The sequence below is a fragment of the Rattus norvegicus genome, chromosome 1, assembly GCF_036323735.1.
Source record: "Rattus norvegicus strain BN/NHsdMcwi chromosome 1, GRCr8, whole genome shotgun sequence".
Classification (NCBI taxonomy): domain Eukaryota; kingdom Metazoa; phylum Chordata; class Mammalia; order Rodentia; family Muridae; genus Rattus; species Rattus norvegicus.
Genome location: NC_086019.1, coordinates 36,220,319 through 36,241,764, shown reverse-complemented (window position 1 = coordinate 36,241,764; position 21,446 = coordinate 36,220,319). Strand labels below are relative to the sequence as shown.

Genomic DNA, 21,446 nt, shown 5'->3' with positions numbered 1-21,446 from the left:
TCTATCTTTATACGCACATACATATGTGTATATGAGTAATAAAATTGAATAGGTTTATAGTCTACAATTTTTCTGCCTATATTCATGAAAAGCACAGTGTATACTTTTCTTTCCATAGACTGTCATTGGTTTACATATCAGAAAAACAATGGTTTCATGACATGAGTTGGTAGATGCTACTTTTACTATTTTGTGGAATTTTTAATACTGAAATTATTTTTTCTTAAATCCTTGCACAACGCACATGAGAAGCCATTTGTTTTTGAATCCTTTTTTTTAATGAAAATATCTTAAACTTCTATTCAAATTATTTCTCATTGTTTTTCCCAGTTAATTTTGAAGGTACAGATCTATTCTAATTTAATTTCCATATAATTTACCTTTTGTGCTTGCAGTTATAGAATTCACTGGGTAAGTTTGTACAAATCTGTTACTATAACAAAATAACTGGAATAATCAACTTTAAACAAAGCAAAGGTTTATTTCAGCTCATAATTTTGAAGGCTTTGGTGAACAGGTGTTGGTCTTGCTACCTTTGAGTATTTAAGTATGGTTGATGAAGCTACTCACCACATGGCAGTCAGAAACAAAAACAATCACTGGGGTGTCAAAATTCCCTTTGGAAGTATGCCCCCAGTTAGCTAACTTCACCCCATGGGGCTTCATCTACTAAAGATTCTATGAACCCAATAGAACCATGGGCTGGAGATCAAGCCTTGAGCACATGGGTCTTTGGAATATTCACATTCTACATTACAGTTGTTTACAGTAGTATCTTCTTGTCCTTTTGAAGACCATAGAATCTATAAATAACTCCTCTCATATTCCCAGTGCTGAGAAACTACCTCTACACTTGTTCCTGATCAATTGGCCAGAGATGGATTAATTGTTCTGATCTTCTTAAGGAATCAGCTTTGATTTCATTGATCATCACCATGATTTTCTGTATGAAATTTCAGTGTTTATGCTCCTTGTATTCTGAAAATTCACACTCTACTTTCAACTTCCTTGAGGTGGAACCTGAAGGGGCTACCTCAAGCCTTTTCTTCTGTCTTGCAGATAAACGGGAGATGAGATGCTCCGTGCAAACAGCGCAAGTCTGAGTGCATTACCCAAAGTGCAATGTGTGCTTTCATCTTACTGAGCTCAATACTCATTCTAATGCCTCTTGTAATCATTTCTTGGACTCAGAGGTTATTTAGAATAGGTTGTTATTTTCCAATTACTTATTGATTTTCTGGATTTCTCATGTTTTATATGATGGCAATCATTTCTAATTTAGGGGACTATTGAGGCCCAGAACATGTTCTTTCTTGGAAATTCCATAAACATTTGAAAAAGGTCAATATGTTGCATTGTTGAGAGGAATGTTTTAGAAATCCGTTTGATCAATTTGTTCAGTAGTGCTATTCATTTATCTTATATTCTTATGATGTTCCTTCTTGCTGGCCCATCAGTTATTAAAACAGATGTGTCAAAATCTCAGAATGGAATTACGGATGTTGAAAGCATGTTTTGAATCTCTCTTCACTGAGCTATGAGCTTAAAACCCTTTGGTCCCTATAAGATGATTCCTCTAGTCCTTAGAAATATTCTTCTTTGTTACTCTAGTTTCCAAGTCCCAACTGAGTAGGAGTATGACACCCCTGCTCCTTTTGTGCTTTCTTCCCCAGCCTTTCTAACCCCACCATACATGCTCAACAGAGCTCTGCAAAATAATGGGTGATACCCTGAAGTTTTTGGAGCACTTTCATATTCTTTTTCCCTCTTTTCTCCCTCTCCCTAGCCCCTTAGCATTCTGTCCAGAGATATCCGGCCCTTTGTTGCTTCAGAGGCAGGTTTATTTGTGCCTCAGCACATTTACTGGGCTCTGTTTACATTCCCCTCTCTGACCTGCACCTGAATTGCCTGGGACAGGAAACTGGGCAATCCTGGGGCACCTCTCCGCCTTCTGTAGCAAATGAGTTTCCCGAAGCTTATTTCTCAATCTTACAATTGTTGTTTCAGGCATGTTCTTCCTTTTTGTCCATGTGAGGTGGGAAAGTATCTTGGGCTTCTGTTATCTCATTTGATGCACACATCTACAGCACAGCCTACCTCAGAAGGAAATGGTCACATCACTGGATTCATCTTCGCTTTATATTTATTAGACAATAAAATTGCTAAAAGCAACTTACTGCAGAAAAAACTCAACACAACCTGCACTGGTACAGAATACCACATATTGATGAGCCCTCCAGCACCAAACTACCTCTTTAAATAACAGCTCCTTTTAAGCAAGCAAACAGAAACAATCAAAAATAAAAGGCAGTCAAACCAAGCCTTTTACTAGGCAAATCACTGTGCTCGGAGCCTAAGTCAGTATCCACCCCATTTTCTTCTAGCAGAAGCTACCACTCTCAAAGCTTATCTACTTTCTTCCATCTTGGTATGTGTGGTGGGTTAAAGGATGCTCCATCCCTTCAAAAAGCCATGCCCCAGGCTAATAGGGTTGTAATAGGCATTACTCGTCAAGATGAAGGCTTGTGTGATGACCGGTGTTCTAAGAGAAGACTGTACATGACAGCAGAGACACACAGGAACTCTGCCATCAGATGGCAGAGGCTGATGGACTGACAGAGCTACAAGCTATGGTGCCAAGAACAATAGGCAAAAAACCAAAATGTCAGAGAGAGGCAAGGCCGGAGCTTGACTTGTACCCTGGTCTCTGACCACCACTTTCAGAACTGTGGCCTCACAGCAGTACTGTGGCTCTGTGCTACAGTCATCATAAAGAGGTGTTTAAGGTTAGGAACCTAATAGGGGTCTCTACTCGGGAAACACTACTAATGCTGCTCCTGGTGGGTTTCCCATCATGGTATCTGGGTGAGACACAGTCTTCAGGGAGGGTAAGAGGACCTATGGTATTCCAGAGGGTGGCCCCAGCAGCTGTCAACAGCCTCTACAGGTCTCAGCAGGGAGATCAAGGCTTGCCCCAAAAGTTTACAGAAACAAAAGACTCTCCAGTGATTCCTTTGCAAGGTGGCAAAGCTGGGTTAAACTATGCCAAGGATGCTATGGTCAGAGTGTGTTTAGCTCTAAGCTCCTTGCTGGAGATGCAGCAGTATCAGCAGGTGGGGCATGTAGGGGGCTATTGGGTCTAACTGGGGGCAGACATTTTGGTGAGAGTTTTCAGAGAACAGCCTGGGCTACCCAGCACTTCTTGACCATTAGACTCACCGTGGATGCTCCTTTCTGTTCTATTTACCACCATGTGAGAATTCTGTAAGAAGGCATGATATCAGAGACGGCGATTGCCCAACAGCAATGTGACTGACTGCCATGAAGAGTTCAGATTCCCTGGGCTCCAGGAGAGAGAGAGAGACAGAGACAGAGACAGACAGACAGACAGACAGAGAGAGACAGAGAGAGACAGAGGGACAGAGAGAGACAGAGACAGAGACAGACAGAGAGAGAGACAGAGACAGAGAGACAGAGAGAGACAGAGACAAACAGAGAGAGACAGAGACAGAGAGAGACAGAGAGAGAGACAGAGAGAGCGCACATCTCTGCTGGAGAGAAGTATCTCTGCCTGTGTCTGTGGTGTTTCATTAAATCAGGAAAAATGAAAGTAGTTATCTCTGGAGAGAGGGGATATAGGAACAGACAGCCGCCTGTACGTGCTGTCTTGTGGGTGCAAGGACTACATAAGCAATCAGGGGCAGGACCTTTTGATTCCTGCCCCCACCTAAAGCTGAAAGACAATCTCCAGGAGTGCCACCAAAGTTGAGAGCGGAGCACCTGTTCTCAGGAAAGGCAGAAAGAAATATGGAATACAGTTCTACAGGTGTGCAGATACCGAGGCCTACAGCAGGGCCAAGTCACTCCCAGAAACAGCAAGACAAGCAAAGACCAGAGACAACCCAATGGCTAGAGGCAAGCACAGGAACATAGCAATAGAAACAAAGACTTCTTAGCATCACCAGAGCCCAGTTCTCGCACCAAAGAAAATGCTGGATAATAGTAGATTTCAAAACCCCACTCTCATCACTGGACATATCATGGAAACAGAAATTAAACAGAGACATAGAGAAACTAACAGAAGTTATGAAGCAATTGGATTTAACAGATATTTATAGAACATTTCATCTTAAAACAAAAGTATAAACTTTCTTCTCAGCAGTGTATGGAACCTTCTCCAAAATTGACCATATAATTCGTCACAAAACAGGCTTCAACAGATACAGGAAGACAGAAATAATCCCATGCATCCTATCAGATCACCACGCACGAAGACTGGTCTTCAATAACAACAATAATGACAGAAAGCCCACATATACATGGAAGTTGAACAATGCTCGACTCAATGACAACTTGGTCAAGGAAGAAATAAAGAAAGAAATTAAAGACTTCTTAGAATTTAATGAAAATGAAGATACAACATTCCCAAACTTAAAGGACACAATGAAAGCAGTACTAAGAAGAAAACTCATAGCTCTGAGTGCCTGCAAAAGAAACAGGATAAAGCATATGTCAGCAGCTTGACAGCACACCTTAAAGCTCTAGAATAAAAAGCAATAAATAAACCCAAGAGGAGTAGAAGGCAGGAAATAATCAAACTCAGAGATGAAATTAACCAAGTAGAAAAGAAAAGGACTATACAAAGAATCAACAAAAGCAGGAGCTGGTTCTTTGAGAAAATCATCAAGATAGATAAACCCTTAGCCAGACTAACCAGAGGATACAGAGAGTCTGTCCAAACTGACAAAATCAGAAATGAAAAGAGAGACATAACAACAGAATTAAAGGAAATTTTTAAAAAATCAACAGATCCTACTACAAAAGCCTATATTCAACAAAACTGGAAAATCTGGAGGAAATGGACAATTTTCTAGACAGATACCAAGTACTGAAGTTGAATCATGAACAGATAAACCATTTAAACAACCCCACAACTCCTAAAGAAATAGAAGCAGTTATTAAACGTCTCCCAACCAAAAGGAGCCCAGGTCCAGATGAGTTCAGTGCAGAATTCTATCAGATCCTTCATAGAAGGCTTCATACCAATATTGTCCAAACTATTCCACAAAATTGAAGCAGAGTGCTACCAAATTCCTTCTATAAACCCACAATTACTCTTATACCTAAACCACACAAAGACCCAACAAAAAAAGAGAACTTCAGACCAATTTCCCTTATGAATATTGTTGCAAAAATACTCAATAAAATTCTTGCGAACTGAATCCAAGAACACATCAAAACAATCATCCATCATGATCAAGTAGGCTTCATCCCAGGGATGCAGGGATGGTTTAATATACAAAAATCCATCAATGTAATCCACTATATAAACAAACTCAAAAATAAGAACCACATGATCATTTCATTAGATGCTGAGAAAGAATTTGACAAAATTCAATACCCCTTTATGTTAAAGTCCTGGGAAGATCAGGTATTCAAGGCCCATATGTAAACATAGTAAAAGCCATATACAGCAAACCAGTAGCTAACATCAAACTAAATGGAGAGAAACTTGAAGCAATCCCACTAAAATCAGGGACTAGACAAGGCTGCCCACTCTCTCCCTACTTATTCAATGTAGTACTCAAAGTCCTAACCAGAGCAATCAGACAGCGAAAGGAGGTCAAAGGGATACAAATTGGAAGGGAAGAAATCAAAATATCACAATTTGCAGATGATATGATAGTGTACTTAAGTGACCCCAAAAGTTCCACCAGAGAACTACTTAACCTGATAAACAACTTCAGCAAAGTGTCAGGGTATAAAATTAACACAAACAAATCAGTAGCTCTCCTCTACTCAAAGGATAAACAGGCTGAGGAAGACATTAGGGAAATGACAACCTTCACAATAGTCCCAAATAAAATAAAATATCTTGGTGTGACTTTAACCAAGGAAGTGAAAGATCTGTATGATAAGAACTTCAAGTCTCTGAAGAAAGAAATTGAGGAAGATCTCAGAAGATGGAAAGATCTTCCATGCTCATGGATTGGCAGGATTAATATAGTAAAGATGGCCATTTTGCCAAAAGCAATCTACAGATTCAGTGCAATCCCCATCAAAATTCCTACTCAGTTCTTTATAGAGATAGAAAGAGCAATTTGCAAATTCATTTGGAATAACAAAAAACTCAGGATACCGAAAACTATAGTCAACAATAAAAGAACTTCTAGTGGAATCACCATCCCTGACTTCAAGCAGTATTACACAGCAATAGTCATAAAAACTGTACGGTATTGGTACAGAGACAGGCAGATAGATCAGTGGAACAGAACTGAAGACCCAGAAATGAACCCACACACCTATAGTCACTTGATTTTTGACAAAGGAGCCAAAACCATCCAATGGAAAAAAGATAGCATTTTCAACAAATGGTGCAGTTCAACTGGAGGTCAACATGTAGAAGAATGCAAATCAATCCATTCTTATCACCCTGTACAAAGCTTAAGTCTGAGTGGATCAAGGACCTCCACATCAAACCAGATATACTCAAACTAATAGAAGAAAAAGTAGGGAAGAGTCTGGAACACATGGGCACTGGGGAAATTTTCCTGAACAAAACACCAATGGCTTATACTCTAAGATCAAGAATTGACAAATGGGACCTCATAAAACTGCAAAGCTTCTGTAAAGCAAAGGACACTGTCATTAGAACAAAACAGCAACCAACAGATTGGGAAAGGATCTTTACCAATCCTACATCTGATAGAGGGCTAATATCCAAAATATACAAAGAACTCAAGAAGTTAGACTACAGAGAGCCAAATCACCCTATTAAAAAATGGGATACAGAGCTAAACAAAACATTCTCACCTGAGGATTATCGAAAGGTCAAAAAGCACCCAAGGAAATGTTCAACATCCTTAGTCATCAGGGAAATGCAAATCAAAACAACCCTGAGATTCCACCTCACACCAGTCAGAATGGCTAAGATCAAAAACTCAGGTGACAGCAGATGCTGGCAAGGATGTGGAGAAAGAGGAACACTCCTCCACTGTTGGTGGGATTGCAAACTGGTACAACCACTCTAGAGATCAGTTGGGAGGTTCCTCAGAAAATTGGACATTACACTACCTGAGGACCCAGCTATACCTCTCTTGGGCATATATCCAAAAGATGCCCCAACATATAAAAAAGACACATGCTCCACTATGTTCATAGCAGCCTTATTTATAATAGCTGGAATCTAGAAAGAACCCAGATGCCCTTCAACAGAGGAATGGATTAAAAATATATTGTATATCTACACAATGGAGTACTACTCAGCTATTAAAAACAATGACTTTATGAAATTCATAGGCAAATGGAATTAACTAGAAAATATCATTCTGAGTGAGGCTACTCAATCACAGAAAAACACAGTTTGTATGAACTTATTGATAAGTGGATATTAGCCAAAAATCTCAAATTATGCAACATGCAATCTACAGACCACAGGAAGCACAAGAAGAAGGATGACCAAAGTGCAGATGCTCCCACTCCTTCTTAAAAGGGGGAAAATATTCATAGGAGGGGATATGGAAACAAAATTTAGAGCAGCAACTCAAGGAATGGCTATTCAGAGCCTGACACACAAGTGGCTCATATCTATACAGCCACCAAAACTAAATAAAATTGATGAAGCTGGGGCTGGGGATTTAGCTCAGTGGTAGAGCGCTTACCTAGGAAGCGCAAGGCCCTGGGTTCGATCCCCAGCTCCGAAAAAAAGAACCAAAAAAAAAAAAAATTGATGAAGCTAAAAAATGCATGCGGAAAGGAACTGGATATAGATCTCTCCTGAGAGACACATCCAGAGCATGTCTAATACAGAGGTCAATGCTAGCAGCAAACCACTGAAGTGAGAATAGGACTCTCTTGAGGGGAATTAGAGGAAGTATTGAGAGAGTTGAAGGAGCTTGCAACCCCATAAAAACAACAATGCCAACCAACCAGAGCTTTCAGGGACAAAACCACTACAGAAAGACTATACATGGACTGATCCAGGGCTCCAACTGCCTGTGTAACAGAGAATAGACTTGTTGGGGCACCAGTGGAAGGGAAAGCCCTTGGTCTTGAAAGGTTGGACCCCCAGTGCAGGGGAAGATGGGGGAGGGCAATAAGGGGGATGTATAGGGGAAATATCCGAATTGGGGAGGGGGAAGGGAGGAATGGGGTCTTATGGACAGGAAACCAGGAAGCATTATAACCTTTGAAATGTAAGTAAAGAAATATATAATAAAAAAATTTTTTTGAAAAAGAAAGTATTTATCTGATTATAGCCCCTATTGGGGGTGGAGCACAACACCTTGACAATAGAGAAGACAGAGAGTTGTATGGTCAGTACAGTATTTAAAGTGATTAAACAATTTTTTCTTAGGAGGTATGGTATGATAGTTAATTTCAGTGTGTGTGTGTGTGTGTGTGTGTGTGTGTGTGTGTGTGTGTGAACTAATGTATTTACTAGTGTGCATAGTAATAGGTGACTCAAAAGTATTAGTGTCATTAAAAGTCTCACTCTGTTGTAATGAAGAACTCAGGAAAGCTGCATCATCCCAAGGTCCGGGCAACTTTCCATATATTCTACAGCCCCAAGGCCACATTCAGCTGTGGAGAGTATGATGGCTGCCAACTGCCCCCCACTTCCTGGGGGGGGGTGTGAACAGTCTGATATTCCCACCATTGTCACTGTGTCCTTTGGCTTACTTCATTGTCATGACTGTGGGAGGAAGGTAGCTATGCAAGTTATCGTGGCTGACTGCTCCATGATGGCCATGGTCACACCAGACCTAGAGGAAATAAGCTTCACTGAGTTTGAGAACAGCCTGGGATGCATAGGAAAACTCTATCTCAGAAAAGGAAGGAAGAAGGAAAAGAAGGAAGGAATAAAGGAAAAGAAGGAAGAAGAGGACAACATGTGGAACCTGACGTAGGACCTTCTAGGTCTGAGTCTTCTGTTTTCTCCCTTGTGTATTTATCCCTCAACAGTTTCATACATGTACAGAACCATTCTTAGTCTTTCTCACCCATGATCCTTTCTCAGCTCACACCCTCTCCTACCACAACTCTTTCTGACAAGCCCCCTCTCATTTTCATGTCTTCCATTTGTGTGTGACCCACTGAGTTTAATTTTAATGGTTGGTTAGCTTTGATTGTTTACCTAATTGGATTAAGAAATACCTCTGGCATTAGTGAGGCACACCTTTGGGTGTGTCTGTGAGAATTTCCAGAAAGAATTAAGGAGGGGGTGAGAATCACCCTGAATGTGGCAGCAGCACCACCCTATGGACTGTGGTCCAGGGCTAAATTAAAAGGGAAAAGGAAAGAAGCCATCTGAGCACTGGATTCCCGCTCTGTGCTCCCAGATCTGCCCAGCCAAGAGCAAGCATCCTCACACTCCAGGACCGCTAAGAACTGCTTCCAGTGCCACGTCATCCCCACCGTGATGGATGGTTCCCTCAAGCAGTGACCCTCCTCCCTATGCATCCAGTCACAGCAACAAGGAAAGCTGAACAATACACATTCTCCCTCTCCACCTCTTCTGGCATTTTCTACAGGGACACAACCATACCTCCTTTTCTGGGTCCACAAAGCTTTCTAGGAGATGGGAGTTAGGTGCAGGGGCCATAAACAAGATAGCAGAAAACTCCAACCAGAGGAAAAGGAAAGCAGAGTTAGCAGGACGAGCACAGTCAGTCAGTCACACCCACCTGTTTGTTCATGTCTGTTAATCTGCACGTAAAGCTCAGAGCTTGCCTGAGAATGAACATTAGGTATCCATGGCCCTGGGGAATGGGATGAAAGTATCAGGGGCATACCTAGTTAATTACCTCAGATCGACAAAGCTGGCAGGCCTTTCTGTGAGAATGTAGCCATGCATTTGAGTTGTGTTCTCTGCTGCTTCCTGCCTGAGTCAGGAAAGGATGATACTAGTGGCCGTAGAAAAAAGGGAGCCTGAAATAAAGAACACTGGAGGAGCTAAGCAAGGTGTTGCTTAGCAACTCTTAATAGGAAATAATTTGAACTGGGAAGTTATTTTTTCCTGAGAACTTGCTGCTCCAGCCTGAAGATAAGACTTCACTCCCAATCTCTTCCAGCAGCTCCCATACATGCAAGCCGGGGTGCCAAGGTGCTTCTACACCGCCCCAACCTGACAGAGAAAAGGCTTGCTTATAAGAAATCTGATACAGTGAAGGACAGTTTCAGTTTCAGTCTAAAACCAACAATTGATCCCCAAATAACAGTGCTCTCTCCAGTGCACAGAGCACTGGACAACGTGGACTTCTTCCTCAGTCTAGTGGTTAAAAAACCTCAGCTGGCCACTCAGAGCTGTGTCAGTCTGTTTTGATATCCCAGAACCCTCCCTAACACCATGATGATTTTCTGAATCTCCAACACAAACCTGGCTCCAAGAAAACAACCCAGAATTCCACATCAAACAGTAAGCTTCAGCACAGTGGCAATGGGTGTGCAGAGATCAAGTGTGTAATGCCTGCTCTCTTACTTCCATTCAACTTTATATAGTTCTCTTAATTTCTCTAGGGTTAAGTTTTCCCATCAGCTCAATGCAAGTAATATCAGTTGTTCCTGATAAAGAAGTTAGGTGTGTAAACTTGAGTGCTGGGAGAAGCCTGGGCATATTTTCCAGAGTCTGGTGGTAGGCTGTTACGTTCTTTGTACGTTCATTCACTCATTCACTCATTCATTCATTCATTCATTCATTTCCATAACTATTTACATCTGGTAACATGTGGTGGTGGGGTGCTGGGTCATGTAGTCTTAAAATGCATTTGGGAGCTGTTGATTTAAATGCATTTAGCTCTGTTGATGAGAGTGTATTGTTAATCTAAAGCACTTTGGGTGCTGCATGATGGTGACTGCAGCTCTGGAGTGCCATGCCCATCATTCACAGGAAGCCAGCACAGTAGCACACATCTGTAAATGGCATCGCTCCAGTGGTGAGATGAGTCTGAGACAAGAGTCTCCGGAAGCTCAAGAAGATGCAGCCATCCCTGCAGTAGGTGCTGTCTCAAACAAGGGGAGGGGGAGGACCCACAGCTGAGGTTAACTTCTGATTTCCACATGTACACTGTGGCCCATTTGTATTACTACTCACTCATAATAACATAAAATATATACATTACACACACATCAAGAAAAAGATAAAATGCACGTTATACATAGGGTGGGGTTTAGGTCTCATGGAAGAACAGAGATAAGACAGGTACAGCCTGCCTAAGGACCTGGTAACCAAACCTTTAATCTCCAGGGCCAGGCCCATGTTCCTCTGAAGAAACTTTCTAAAGGGAAAGGGAAGATTCTGAGGACATCAACAAAAACAGCTAGCCAATGAGACAAGGTCTGCAAAAGCCCAGTGTGGGGCACAGCAAGGCATCACTGAAAGGCCAGGACAATTTCCCCACATGCTGCTTAGAACCCAACAGGAGGGAGAAATCAGAAATACTGCCTCCACTCTAAACAGCCAGAGTTGTGTGGGATCCTAAAATAACTGTACAGCAGGCTTGGTCTACCCAGTATGTGTCCTTAAAACTCACATCCCAGCAGAGTGGGCTTTGCCACTTAAAAACAAACTCCTTCATCTTTGTTTTAAGCTATTAACTACTTTTTAGTTTTTCTCAGATCTGTGCTTCACGAATAGTACAGAATGCCTGGAGGATCTCTAGTCATGGTGCATGAAGAAGGACCTCCTGGGCATCCAGTGAAGGGCTCTGAAGGGGAGGCTTTCTCCTGCCATTTGCATGCAAGGTGATTTGCATGTGGGAACTTGTTGACAGCAGCCCTAATGCAGCACAGCAGGGAACACACACTGGCTGTGGTTATACCACTTCAAAGGCCACAGAATGCCTCTACTTCCTCCTTCTTACCAACTTTTAATGAGACCATGTCTGTCATTGATCTACAGTTTTTGTAAGAAAGCCCCTGTGTGCATATGGCTGGCATCTTTCAAGGTAACAGAGACAGGAAAGTCCCTTCCCGCTGGAGGGATAAAGTCAGCCCTCCACAAGGCTACACCATTGCACTCAGCATTTTCTGCCACAGCTGAGAGGAGGCTCAGGAGCAGGTTTAACTTCATGCTTCCTATGGGAAAATGCAGGGGAACAGGGATGGGCGGTTCTAAATGGCTCTTAGCAGCTGTATAAGCAACTGCCATTCTGATCACCAGTCCTGACCAGACCTCAACTCCTCATCACCAGCCTTCTGCATGCCATTCCTACCTCAAGAAAACGGAATAACCATCAGCTAAGGAGAGGGGACTTGTTCTTGTCAGAAATTCACCAAAGAAGAAATCACTTAAAAACCTAGGCTCCTCAAAGAGAACTGAAGATACTTATTTTGAGAATATTAGGCAGAAAGAGTGCACCCAAAGCCATTTTCATAGGAATCGAAAGGCAGTGCATTTGTTCCTGGGACATACAGAGGTCAGCCAATATCCTATGAAAAACAAACAATAGAGAGAATTCTCCTGGTGTCTCCACAGCCACATAAGCAGATTATGGCTTCCATAGCCCCATCAGTGTGGATGTACTTCACTAGATAGTCACACATCTCTAATACCCCACAGATAGTGGTTTGAGAGGGAACAACCCAAAACTCCTTCACAGAGGTTCACTGCTCTAGCGATCTTTCAGTCTAAAGGAGAGTGTGATAGCAGAGAGTTATCAAGTCTGAGGTGGGAGAGGAAGGAAGCAACAGAGGGTGATATATACAAGAGAAAGTGCTTCCCTAGGGGCAACATGTACAATGTAGAAACTAAGCTGTCAAGGACTGAATACTGCACCCACAAAGATTTGTTCAGTTCCTAAATCCTGGCACAACTGAATATAGCTATTTAGAACCAGCCTGGAAACAGGGCCTCTATGAGTACCACGAAATGAAAATGAAGCCACTTAAGGGGTTCACTTCCAATGTGATTTGTGTTCTTATAACAAAGGGAGGAGAGGCCCATGGTGACACTCTGGAAGAACATCAAGGGAAGACACGGAATGTCCAGTTGTGATGGCCACACCAGAAGCTGGAAGAGGTAAGGAAGGAAGTCCTCAAGAACCTACTGGAGAGAGCATAGCCCAGCTTCTACCTCAGTTTCAGGCTTCAGAGATGAGGACAATACATCTAATCCACGAAACACAACTCAGATGGTATAATTCTCAGTGACAGCAATCCCAGAATCCTGGACCTGCATCTGCCACAGAGCAAGCACTACTCTTTTCAACCAGCTCATGCCTGTCCAGGTCAGCCTCTCCAGCTACAGATGTGCCTCAGCAATTCTAAGCAGGGGATTCATTCCTCAGGTCACTCTCACTCTTGTGACATTGGTAGCCCCACCACTCCCAATCCTTGACCTAAAGGCGCCCGGGAGCAGATGGATGCTTGGCTGTGTGATGTGTTAGGTAAAAGAAGGGTATTGTTGCAAATCCTCACTGAGTTCTTTAAAACAAAAACTGTCCCACTTATGTCAGGACAGAAATTATGCTTCATGTTTTCCTGAGTTGGTTTCAAGCTCATAATGCTTCACATTCTTGTAATCCAAAGATGACAGGCAACCATGGCCTCACAATAACTCACTCCGTCAGTGGAGAAGTGGCAATGTAACAACCAGAAGGTCCTCACAGAGCCTGGGGTGAACCGCAAATAAGAATGCTACACAGCCCATCTCCCTGGCTTTACTTGGAGCTTCTAGAACATCAAAACAAAACAACAACAAACAGTTCTGTAAAACTCTGCGTTTACCAGATAGCTGCATGAAACAAACATAAATTGGGTCCCATTTCTGCAGCGTGAAGTAACTTCCAGAGGAGTGTCATGGTTTGACTATTCTTGGTCCAGAGAGTGTCACTATATGGAAGTGTGGTCATGTTGGAATAAGTTGTCACTGTGGCTCTCCGTTTAAGACTCTCCCTCATCCTAGCTGCCGGGAAGTCAGTCTTCCACTAGCTGACTTCAGATGGAGATGTAGAACTCTGAGCTCCTCCTGCGCCATGCCTGCCTAGATGCTGCCATGCTCCCGCCTTGATACTGGACTGGACCTCTGAACCTGTAAGCAAACCCCAATTAAATGTTGGTGTACTTAAAGACTTGTCTTGGTCATGGTGTCTCTCCACAGTAATGAAACTCTAACTAAAGCAAGGAGGCTGGCATGTGTTAAATCAAAACAGCATTGGAGAAGCCCCATATACATCAAGGACCAGTATCTTGAAGCCCCCTCCCCATCTTCCATTGCCCTTTCCCCCCAGTTATTCTTTTGAAGCTATTTGATTGCTGTACCTGTGCTTTCTCAGGATTGCACAAATCTTCCATTTTCACCCTATCAGAGCTGTTCAGGTTACTTTTATATGAATGCCTGCACACCTATTGAGGCAGCCCATTCCAGATTTCATTTCATTGACATTTGGGGACAGGGTCATTCTATGGGTAGGCTGACCTCTTCGATGGAGAGCATTTATCATCGTCACCCCTGGCTTTCTGCCCACTGCATGGCAGTCACACTGGTTAGAATTACTGATATCATGATTAAGGTCTGGCCTCTGAAGTCAGTCCTCATGTGTCCCAAGCCTTTCCCCTAAACAGCTTCTCAGCCTGATTGAGATCCTACACCACCTACCTCTACAGGCGCTGAGCAGGTCAGGAGAGTGCCTACTGTGTGAGAAGTAAAACAAGGGTAGCACGAAGTAGAATCTGGCCAAGTCCACATCATACACGTACTGGCCATCATCACCTTTTCCACACTGGGGAGGCTAAGAGTGTTGCATGCAAAATGATAGACTCTCACATAGGACATTACAACAGGGAGACCTGGTCTCATCTCGGCTTCTGGGATACCGCTAAGTTCTTAGATGCACAGACTCCTTAAGGTTCCTGCATTTACTGAGCTTTGTCCATTAAAGAGATTGACGTAATACATGATAGAGCTGAGGATTAAGCAGGATCAATGAACCCTTGTCCTTGTCTTAACAGAAAACTCAGCCTTGTGTCCAAAAGGCTGTCAACTGATGTCAGATCACCAGACTGTATGCACTCCATTGAGCCCCTGTAACAACTCCACACTCATCCTCAGCAAACGTTATCAATGCCACTGCCATATTACTGCCATGCTGGCCATGAGTTCAGAGAAAGGACAAAAGAGCTACGTGAGGGGTTTTCCAATTTTTCCTCTAACTGAGATCTGTGTGCATCATCTCCATGAGAACCAATGGGCAGGAAAGGGGCAATTTTCATAGTTCTCTCAGCTCCTCCAGACAATGTTCCTGTGGGGCACTCCTTTGAAATATTAGCTTTACCACCATCAAGAAGAGACCACACTTTTAATAGCTAAATAGTATTCTATTATGTAGACGTACCATATTTTCTTTACCCATTCTTCATTTGAGGGGCATCTAGACTGTTCCTAGTTTCAGACTATTATGAATAAAGCTGCTATGAACACAGTTGAGCAAATGTCCTTGTGGTATTAGTTATATACCCAGGAGGGTATAGCTGAGTTTTAAGGTAAAAACTATTCCCAGTTTTCTGAGAAATAGCCAAATTGATTTCCAAAGTGGTTGTACAACTTTGCACTCACACCAGCAATGGAAGAATATTCCCTTTACCCAGTAAGTGGGTAAGTACCAATCCCTGACACTACTAATGATACTCTGTTATACTTGCACACAGGACTCTAGCATGCTGTCCTCTGAGAAGCTCCACACAGCAGCTGACTCAGACAGATGAAGAAACCCACAGCCAAACAATAGATGGAGATTGAGGACTCTTATGGAAGAATTTTGGACCCCAAAGGAGATAGAAATTCCATAGGAAGACCAACAGAGTCAACTAGTCTAGACCCTTAGGGCTCTCGGAGACTGAACCACCAACCAAAGAGTATACATGGGCTGGACCCAGGGTCCCTTGCACTTATATAGCAGATGTGCAGTCTTCGGGTAGATCCCAAACAAGTGGAGCCAAGGCTATCCCAAAAGCTGTTGACTGTCTGTTGCATATCCTTTTCTAGCTGGGCTGCCTTGTCTGGCCTCAGTGGGAGAGCATGCACTTAGCCCCATACCAGTGTGGGGGATATCCAGGGGGCCCTCCTCAGAGGAGAAGAGGAGGAGGGAGGGAAGAAGGATTGTGAGAGGGAGTGACATGGAGGAGGGGCAGTGAGCCAGAGGTAAAGTTAGTAAGTAAAAATAGGTTAATTAACTAAGCCACTACCCAAAGACTATACATGGACTGACCCTGGGCTCCAACCTCATAGGTAGCAATGAATAGCCTAGTAAGAGCACCAGTGGAAGGGGAAGCCCTTGGTTCTGCCAAGACTGAACCCCCAGTGAACGTGATTGTTGGGGGGAGGGTGGTAATGGGAGGAGGATGGGGAGGGGAACACCCATAGAGAAGGGGATGGGGGGGGGATTAGGGGGATGTTGGCCCGGAAACAGGGAAAGGGAATAACAATAAAAATGTAAATAAGAAATGCCCAAGTTAATAAAGATGAAAAAAATTGGTTAATTAACTAGTTAAAATAAATGGATAAATAAAATAAATTAAGTACAAAAAATAAAAATTACTAAATAAAGAGAAGGGACTATGTTGTTGTAAAGGGCAGGGTGGTACTTTCTGAAGCAGGGTAAGCTTACTGAGACACTCAGATGGCCAGTATTCAGGGAGGGGTCCACAGCTATAGTCGCTCTATTAAAGAATACTGGAGGATAAAGTCAGATGATTTAAGACAATGATTTCATCTTAAATCTTCATCCCAGCTGAATGTGTCAGGCGGCCCCTGGAGACATTTCCATTTCCTGTGTAGAAATAGAACATGAAGCACCTCTGCTATGGCGTGGGATATAAACTGACCCACAGCACAAGACGTGCCCCCTGACAGCCTTGACAACCACAGCCATGGATCCTAGCTGTGAACCTTGGATGAGCATAGTCTCTTCGGAGGAGCAGGCACAGATATGTCTGCAGAAACATGCCCTGCTAGGGGCTGGACACTCAACCCATTACATCAACTTGAGGTAACAGACCCTTTAGATGTAAATACATCGTCCAATGCTCTAAAACTAGATAAAGACAACCATAAAGTGTTTGAGGTCATGTGTAGACTTTTTTTAAAATATCAACAAAAGTTTGGAAACAAATGCCAAGGTACATGCGGACAGTTAATACCAGAATAATCCAGTCTAGATATGACAAAGTCGAGCATAGCTCCCCATCAATGAAGTCTGTCTCTCAACCACTGCCTATTTTCCTAGTGGGGAGACACCATGCTGGGAAGACAGTCCTACCAATCTCCATGGTCCAGCAGGCAAGGCCAACAGTAAAGAGAGCTGCTAGGAAGTGGGGTGGGGGGTACAGAAAAGTTAGGGAGAATGTCAGAGGTGACAGGTGAGGTGTCATTCATCATCGATACAGGAAGCTGTTCTCTGAAGGACACTCTAACAGATGGGAACAATCCTTCCTGATTAGATCACAAGCTACCAATAAAGCCAAGGTGTCTAAGAAATAGGTTTGACGCTGCCAATGCCCCCATACTGTAAGTTCCAGTTAAGAACTTGTGTGTGCTACATAAGAATGCGTGAACTAAAGATCTGAAAGGAAATAAATGGCAATTCTAGTCACCAACAGATGACAACACTGCACATATAAATAAACTGAAACTCTTAGGCAAAGAAACAGTACTAAGTCTGCTAAGACTGCTGTTAGAAAAACAAAAGAGAAAAAAGGAATCTTATCAACATTAAAAATCAGGTAAAATAACTTTTTAAAGTTTCATTCACCCATTTTATTTTACTGGTAATAATTTTATTATTTCTTTTGTTTTTGAGATTATAATATAAACACATCATTCCCACCTTCCCTTCCTCCAAACCCTCCCATATTCCATATTTGCCTCCTTTTTCAAATTCATAGCTTCTCTTTTCACTAATTTCTGATGCATGCATGCATACACACACACACACACACACACACACACACACATACACACACACACTCCTAAATATAACCTGCTCGGCCTATACAATGCTACCTATATGTATGTTATAAGTTAGGCAAGGACAACAATAGATATGGCAACACAGGCAGGAGAAAAAGTAATTTCAAAATTCCATTCATAAGACAACAACAAAAATTTTAGGGGCTTTTTCTCCACATCTCAACAGCACATACTGTCACTTGAGTTTCTGATCTTAGCCATTCTGACTGATGCAGAATGTGGAGAAAGGGGAATACCCTTCCATTGCTGGTGGGATTGCAAGCTAGTACAACCACTCTGGAAATGAATCTGGTGATTTCTCAGAGAATTGGAAATAGTTCTACCTGAAGACCCAGCTATGCCCCTGGGCATATACCCAAAAGTTCCACAAGTTCATGTGCTCCGTTATGCTTATAGCAGCTTTATTCATAATAGCTACAAACTGGAAACAACCCAGATGTCCCTCAACCAAAGAATGGATACAGAAAATGTGGTCCAGTTATGAGATAGAACACTCTTCAGTTGTTAAAAACAAAGTCGTGATGATTTTTTCAGGCAAAGGGATGGAACTTGGAAATATTCTGAGTGAGGTAACTCAGATCCCAAAGGATATATATTCATGGATAAGTGGATATTAGCCATGATGTACAGGTACTCATGATACACTCCACGGACCCAACAAAGTTAAACAAGAAGGAAGGCCTAAGCAAGGATGCTTGAAGCTCCCTTAGAAGGAGGAATAAAATAGTCATAGGAGGCAGAGGGAGGGAGGGAACTGGATGGGAGAAGAGATGGGGAGGCAAGTGGTGGTGGAGGAGGGTCATCAGGATCAGGTGTGGAGAGAGACAGGAGAGAGGACCAGAGGGCCAGAAGAATGAATGGAAATCTATAGATTCAGGGGTCAGGTAGGGGATGAGGGAAGTCCTAGAGACCAGGGATAGAAGAGGAGTCATGTGGGTGACCTTAGCAGAGATGCCTAACAGTGCAGACGTGGAACCTGAAGAGAACACCTCCTGTAGCCAGGCAGGACCCCCAGTGGAGGGATAAGGATACAGGGAACTGCAGAGACTTGGTGCTCCAGCATGGGATGATACCCAGGGAACCACTACTCTTTCAGAGGAGATGGGGAGGGGAGATAAGGGAAGGGACTCTGTGGACATGTGATGTTGGGAGGGGGAGGCATCTGAGATGTAAATAAATAAATAAATAAATAAATAAATAAATAAATAAATAATAACCTTTAGGAGCCTAGGAATAAATCCAGGAAAATCTGCTAGTTCTATAAAGTAGTAAAAGTCTTAGACATAAATGATCTTCAGACTTTATAGGAAACATTCTGCTGCCTCAGATGGGGAAGAGATCTACAGGGAAGTCTGAAATCTCTAGGTATTCTTTTATTAATTCAATGTTCTCGTTCTCTCTCTCTCTCTCTCTCTCTCTCTCTCTCTCTCTTGTTCTAGATACTTGAGCTTTAACTCATGCAAAGCAAAATGTCAATAATTCAAAAAACTGTAACTCCACAAACCAACTGGTTTTCCATTGAATATGACAAACTGATTTGCATGGAAATGTAATGCTTTGAGCTAGGAGGGGACATTGGCCTTCCAGAAAGGACACTAGGAAGTATCAACCTTGGGGCTCCATCAGCCTCTGATGCAGTTGGTCCTCTCTGTTCTCCTCAACCCAAAGCTTCTCTGCTTTGTTTCTAGAATCTTCTACTACCTGTGAAGAGCCTCAGGCTACGGAATCAATCTCAATCAATCTCTCTCTCTCTCTCTCTCCCCCCCCCCCACCTCCCTCTCCTCCTCCCCACCCCACCCTCATGTTTTATTTATAAAAACTAAGCTGGCACCTTGACTAACTATCCTCAATCCACACCTATTACCTACACGATGCATCATTCAACCAAGCCATCAAATAGTTGCTGAGAGGAGCCACTCACCATTCGCACAGCAGAAGTGCTGAGTAATATCTCTGGCTAGACCATACTGTTAAGACATGACATCACCCAGACACAGGCAGATTCTAAGTCAAGAGCCCGAGCAGGAGTGAAAATGGGGGTTAGTTTGTAACAGGAATAGGAAGCAAGCTTACTCACAGGATGTGATCATGTTGGTACAAAAGCAGGGTTGCGGGAATTGTCTTTCCAAAGCAAGTGAGTATAAATGAGAAGGAATTTATATGTTAAGCAGTCTGGAAAAGTCAGAGCACACTAATCAATGGGGGTAAACTCCAGACTGCACCAAACAGAGGCAGCACTCCCCAAACAAAGGACCAGAGACCAGACCAACCCACCCCACTGCCAGCAGAACTGATGAATTCCAATAGACACTGTATGAGCCCTGCTACCAACCACCTCCACAATAGATATTTCAAAGGACTTTCTTCTTTGTGCCTGGATTATTTCATTTTCAACTGGACAGGAAGAATGAGATTTAGTGATTTCATTGCTCAGTATGCTGACTTCAGTCAATAATAATAGATTAGATATTTCAAAATTGCTAAAAAGAGACAGGTGCTATGGTCCATGCTTTTAATCACAAAACTTGAAGTCAAGGGCAGAGGACCATGAGAATCTAAGTCTACCCTGGCCCATGTGGTGAGTTCTAGGCCAGCCATGGCTACATAGTAAGACTCCATCTCTCTCTTGTTTAAAGATTTATTTATTTTATGCATATGAGTACACTGTAGCTATCTTCAGACACACCAGAGGAGGGCATCAGATCTTATTACAGATGGTTGTGAGCCACCATGTGGTTGCTGGGAATTGAACTCAGGACCTCTGGAATAGCAGTCAGTGCTCTTAACTACTGAGCCATCTCTTCAGCCCAAAACTCTAGTTCAAAAAAGTCTGCTCATCATATCTCACTTCAAAAAGGATAATCCAGTCAGGTGTTGATATGCTAATTGGATATACTAATTACCTTGACTTTTATCACCATACAGATTACATCAGTGTCACATTACGATCCATAATATACAGTCATTATTTGTCAATTAAAATATAAAAATATTTTTAAATCTTCATGTCTTTCATTTAGTCAAGTCTAGAATGAAGTCTACATAATCAAGTAAGGCTTGAATTAAGGCCCAGAGACAGAATCCACAAAGGTGTGTGATTTTTTTTTACCTGGTCCCAGGCAGACACAGTCCCTCCGAAGCACATGAACAGGTATCCCATGGCAACCAGACATATCCAAATCACCAGCGAAAACACACGGAGTAGCTTCTTGAACACAGACTCTATGCAGACAAGAATGAATATGGCAAAGAAAATGGCCAGGGCAGTGGGAACCGTTATTAAAAATGCCACATGGTCTTCCACCTCCTGTGGAGAGAAACAGAAACAGAAGATGCAGTTGGAGGCAGAATGGCAAGGACTTATTAGAAAACAGTCCCAGAGTCAATCAACATCAAACGTGGGGGGCTGAAAACTGTTTCCAAAGTAGAACGATTTAAAGTTTTAAAAGAAATTCCAAGTTCTAAAATTGAATGACCATGT

General features: G+C 42.6%; 1 protein-coding gene across 5 annotated transcripts in view; it reads right to left on the bottom strand.

Annotated features, from left to right (window-relative positions):
• Positions 1 to 21,446, bottom strand: part of Adcy2 (adenylate cyclase 2) — a 446,592-nt gene that overhangs the window by 408,881 nt on the left and 16,265 nt on the right. For 4 of the 5 annotated variants that reach the window (NM_031007.3, XM_039092044.2, XM_039092038.2 and 1 more), the window contains exon 2: positions 21,075 to 21,272. The exons of the other annotated variant lie outside the window; for it this stretch is intronic. In NM_031007.3, coding sequence (NP_112269.2) covers positions 21,075 to 21,272 — 198 coding nt within the window. The remainder of the gene's footprint in view (positions 1 to 21,074; positions 21,273 to 21,446) is intronic. 5 annotated transcript variants of the gene reach the window in all.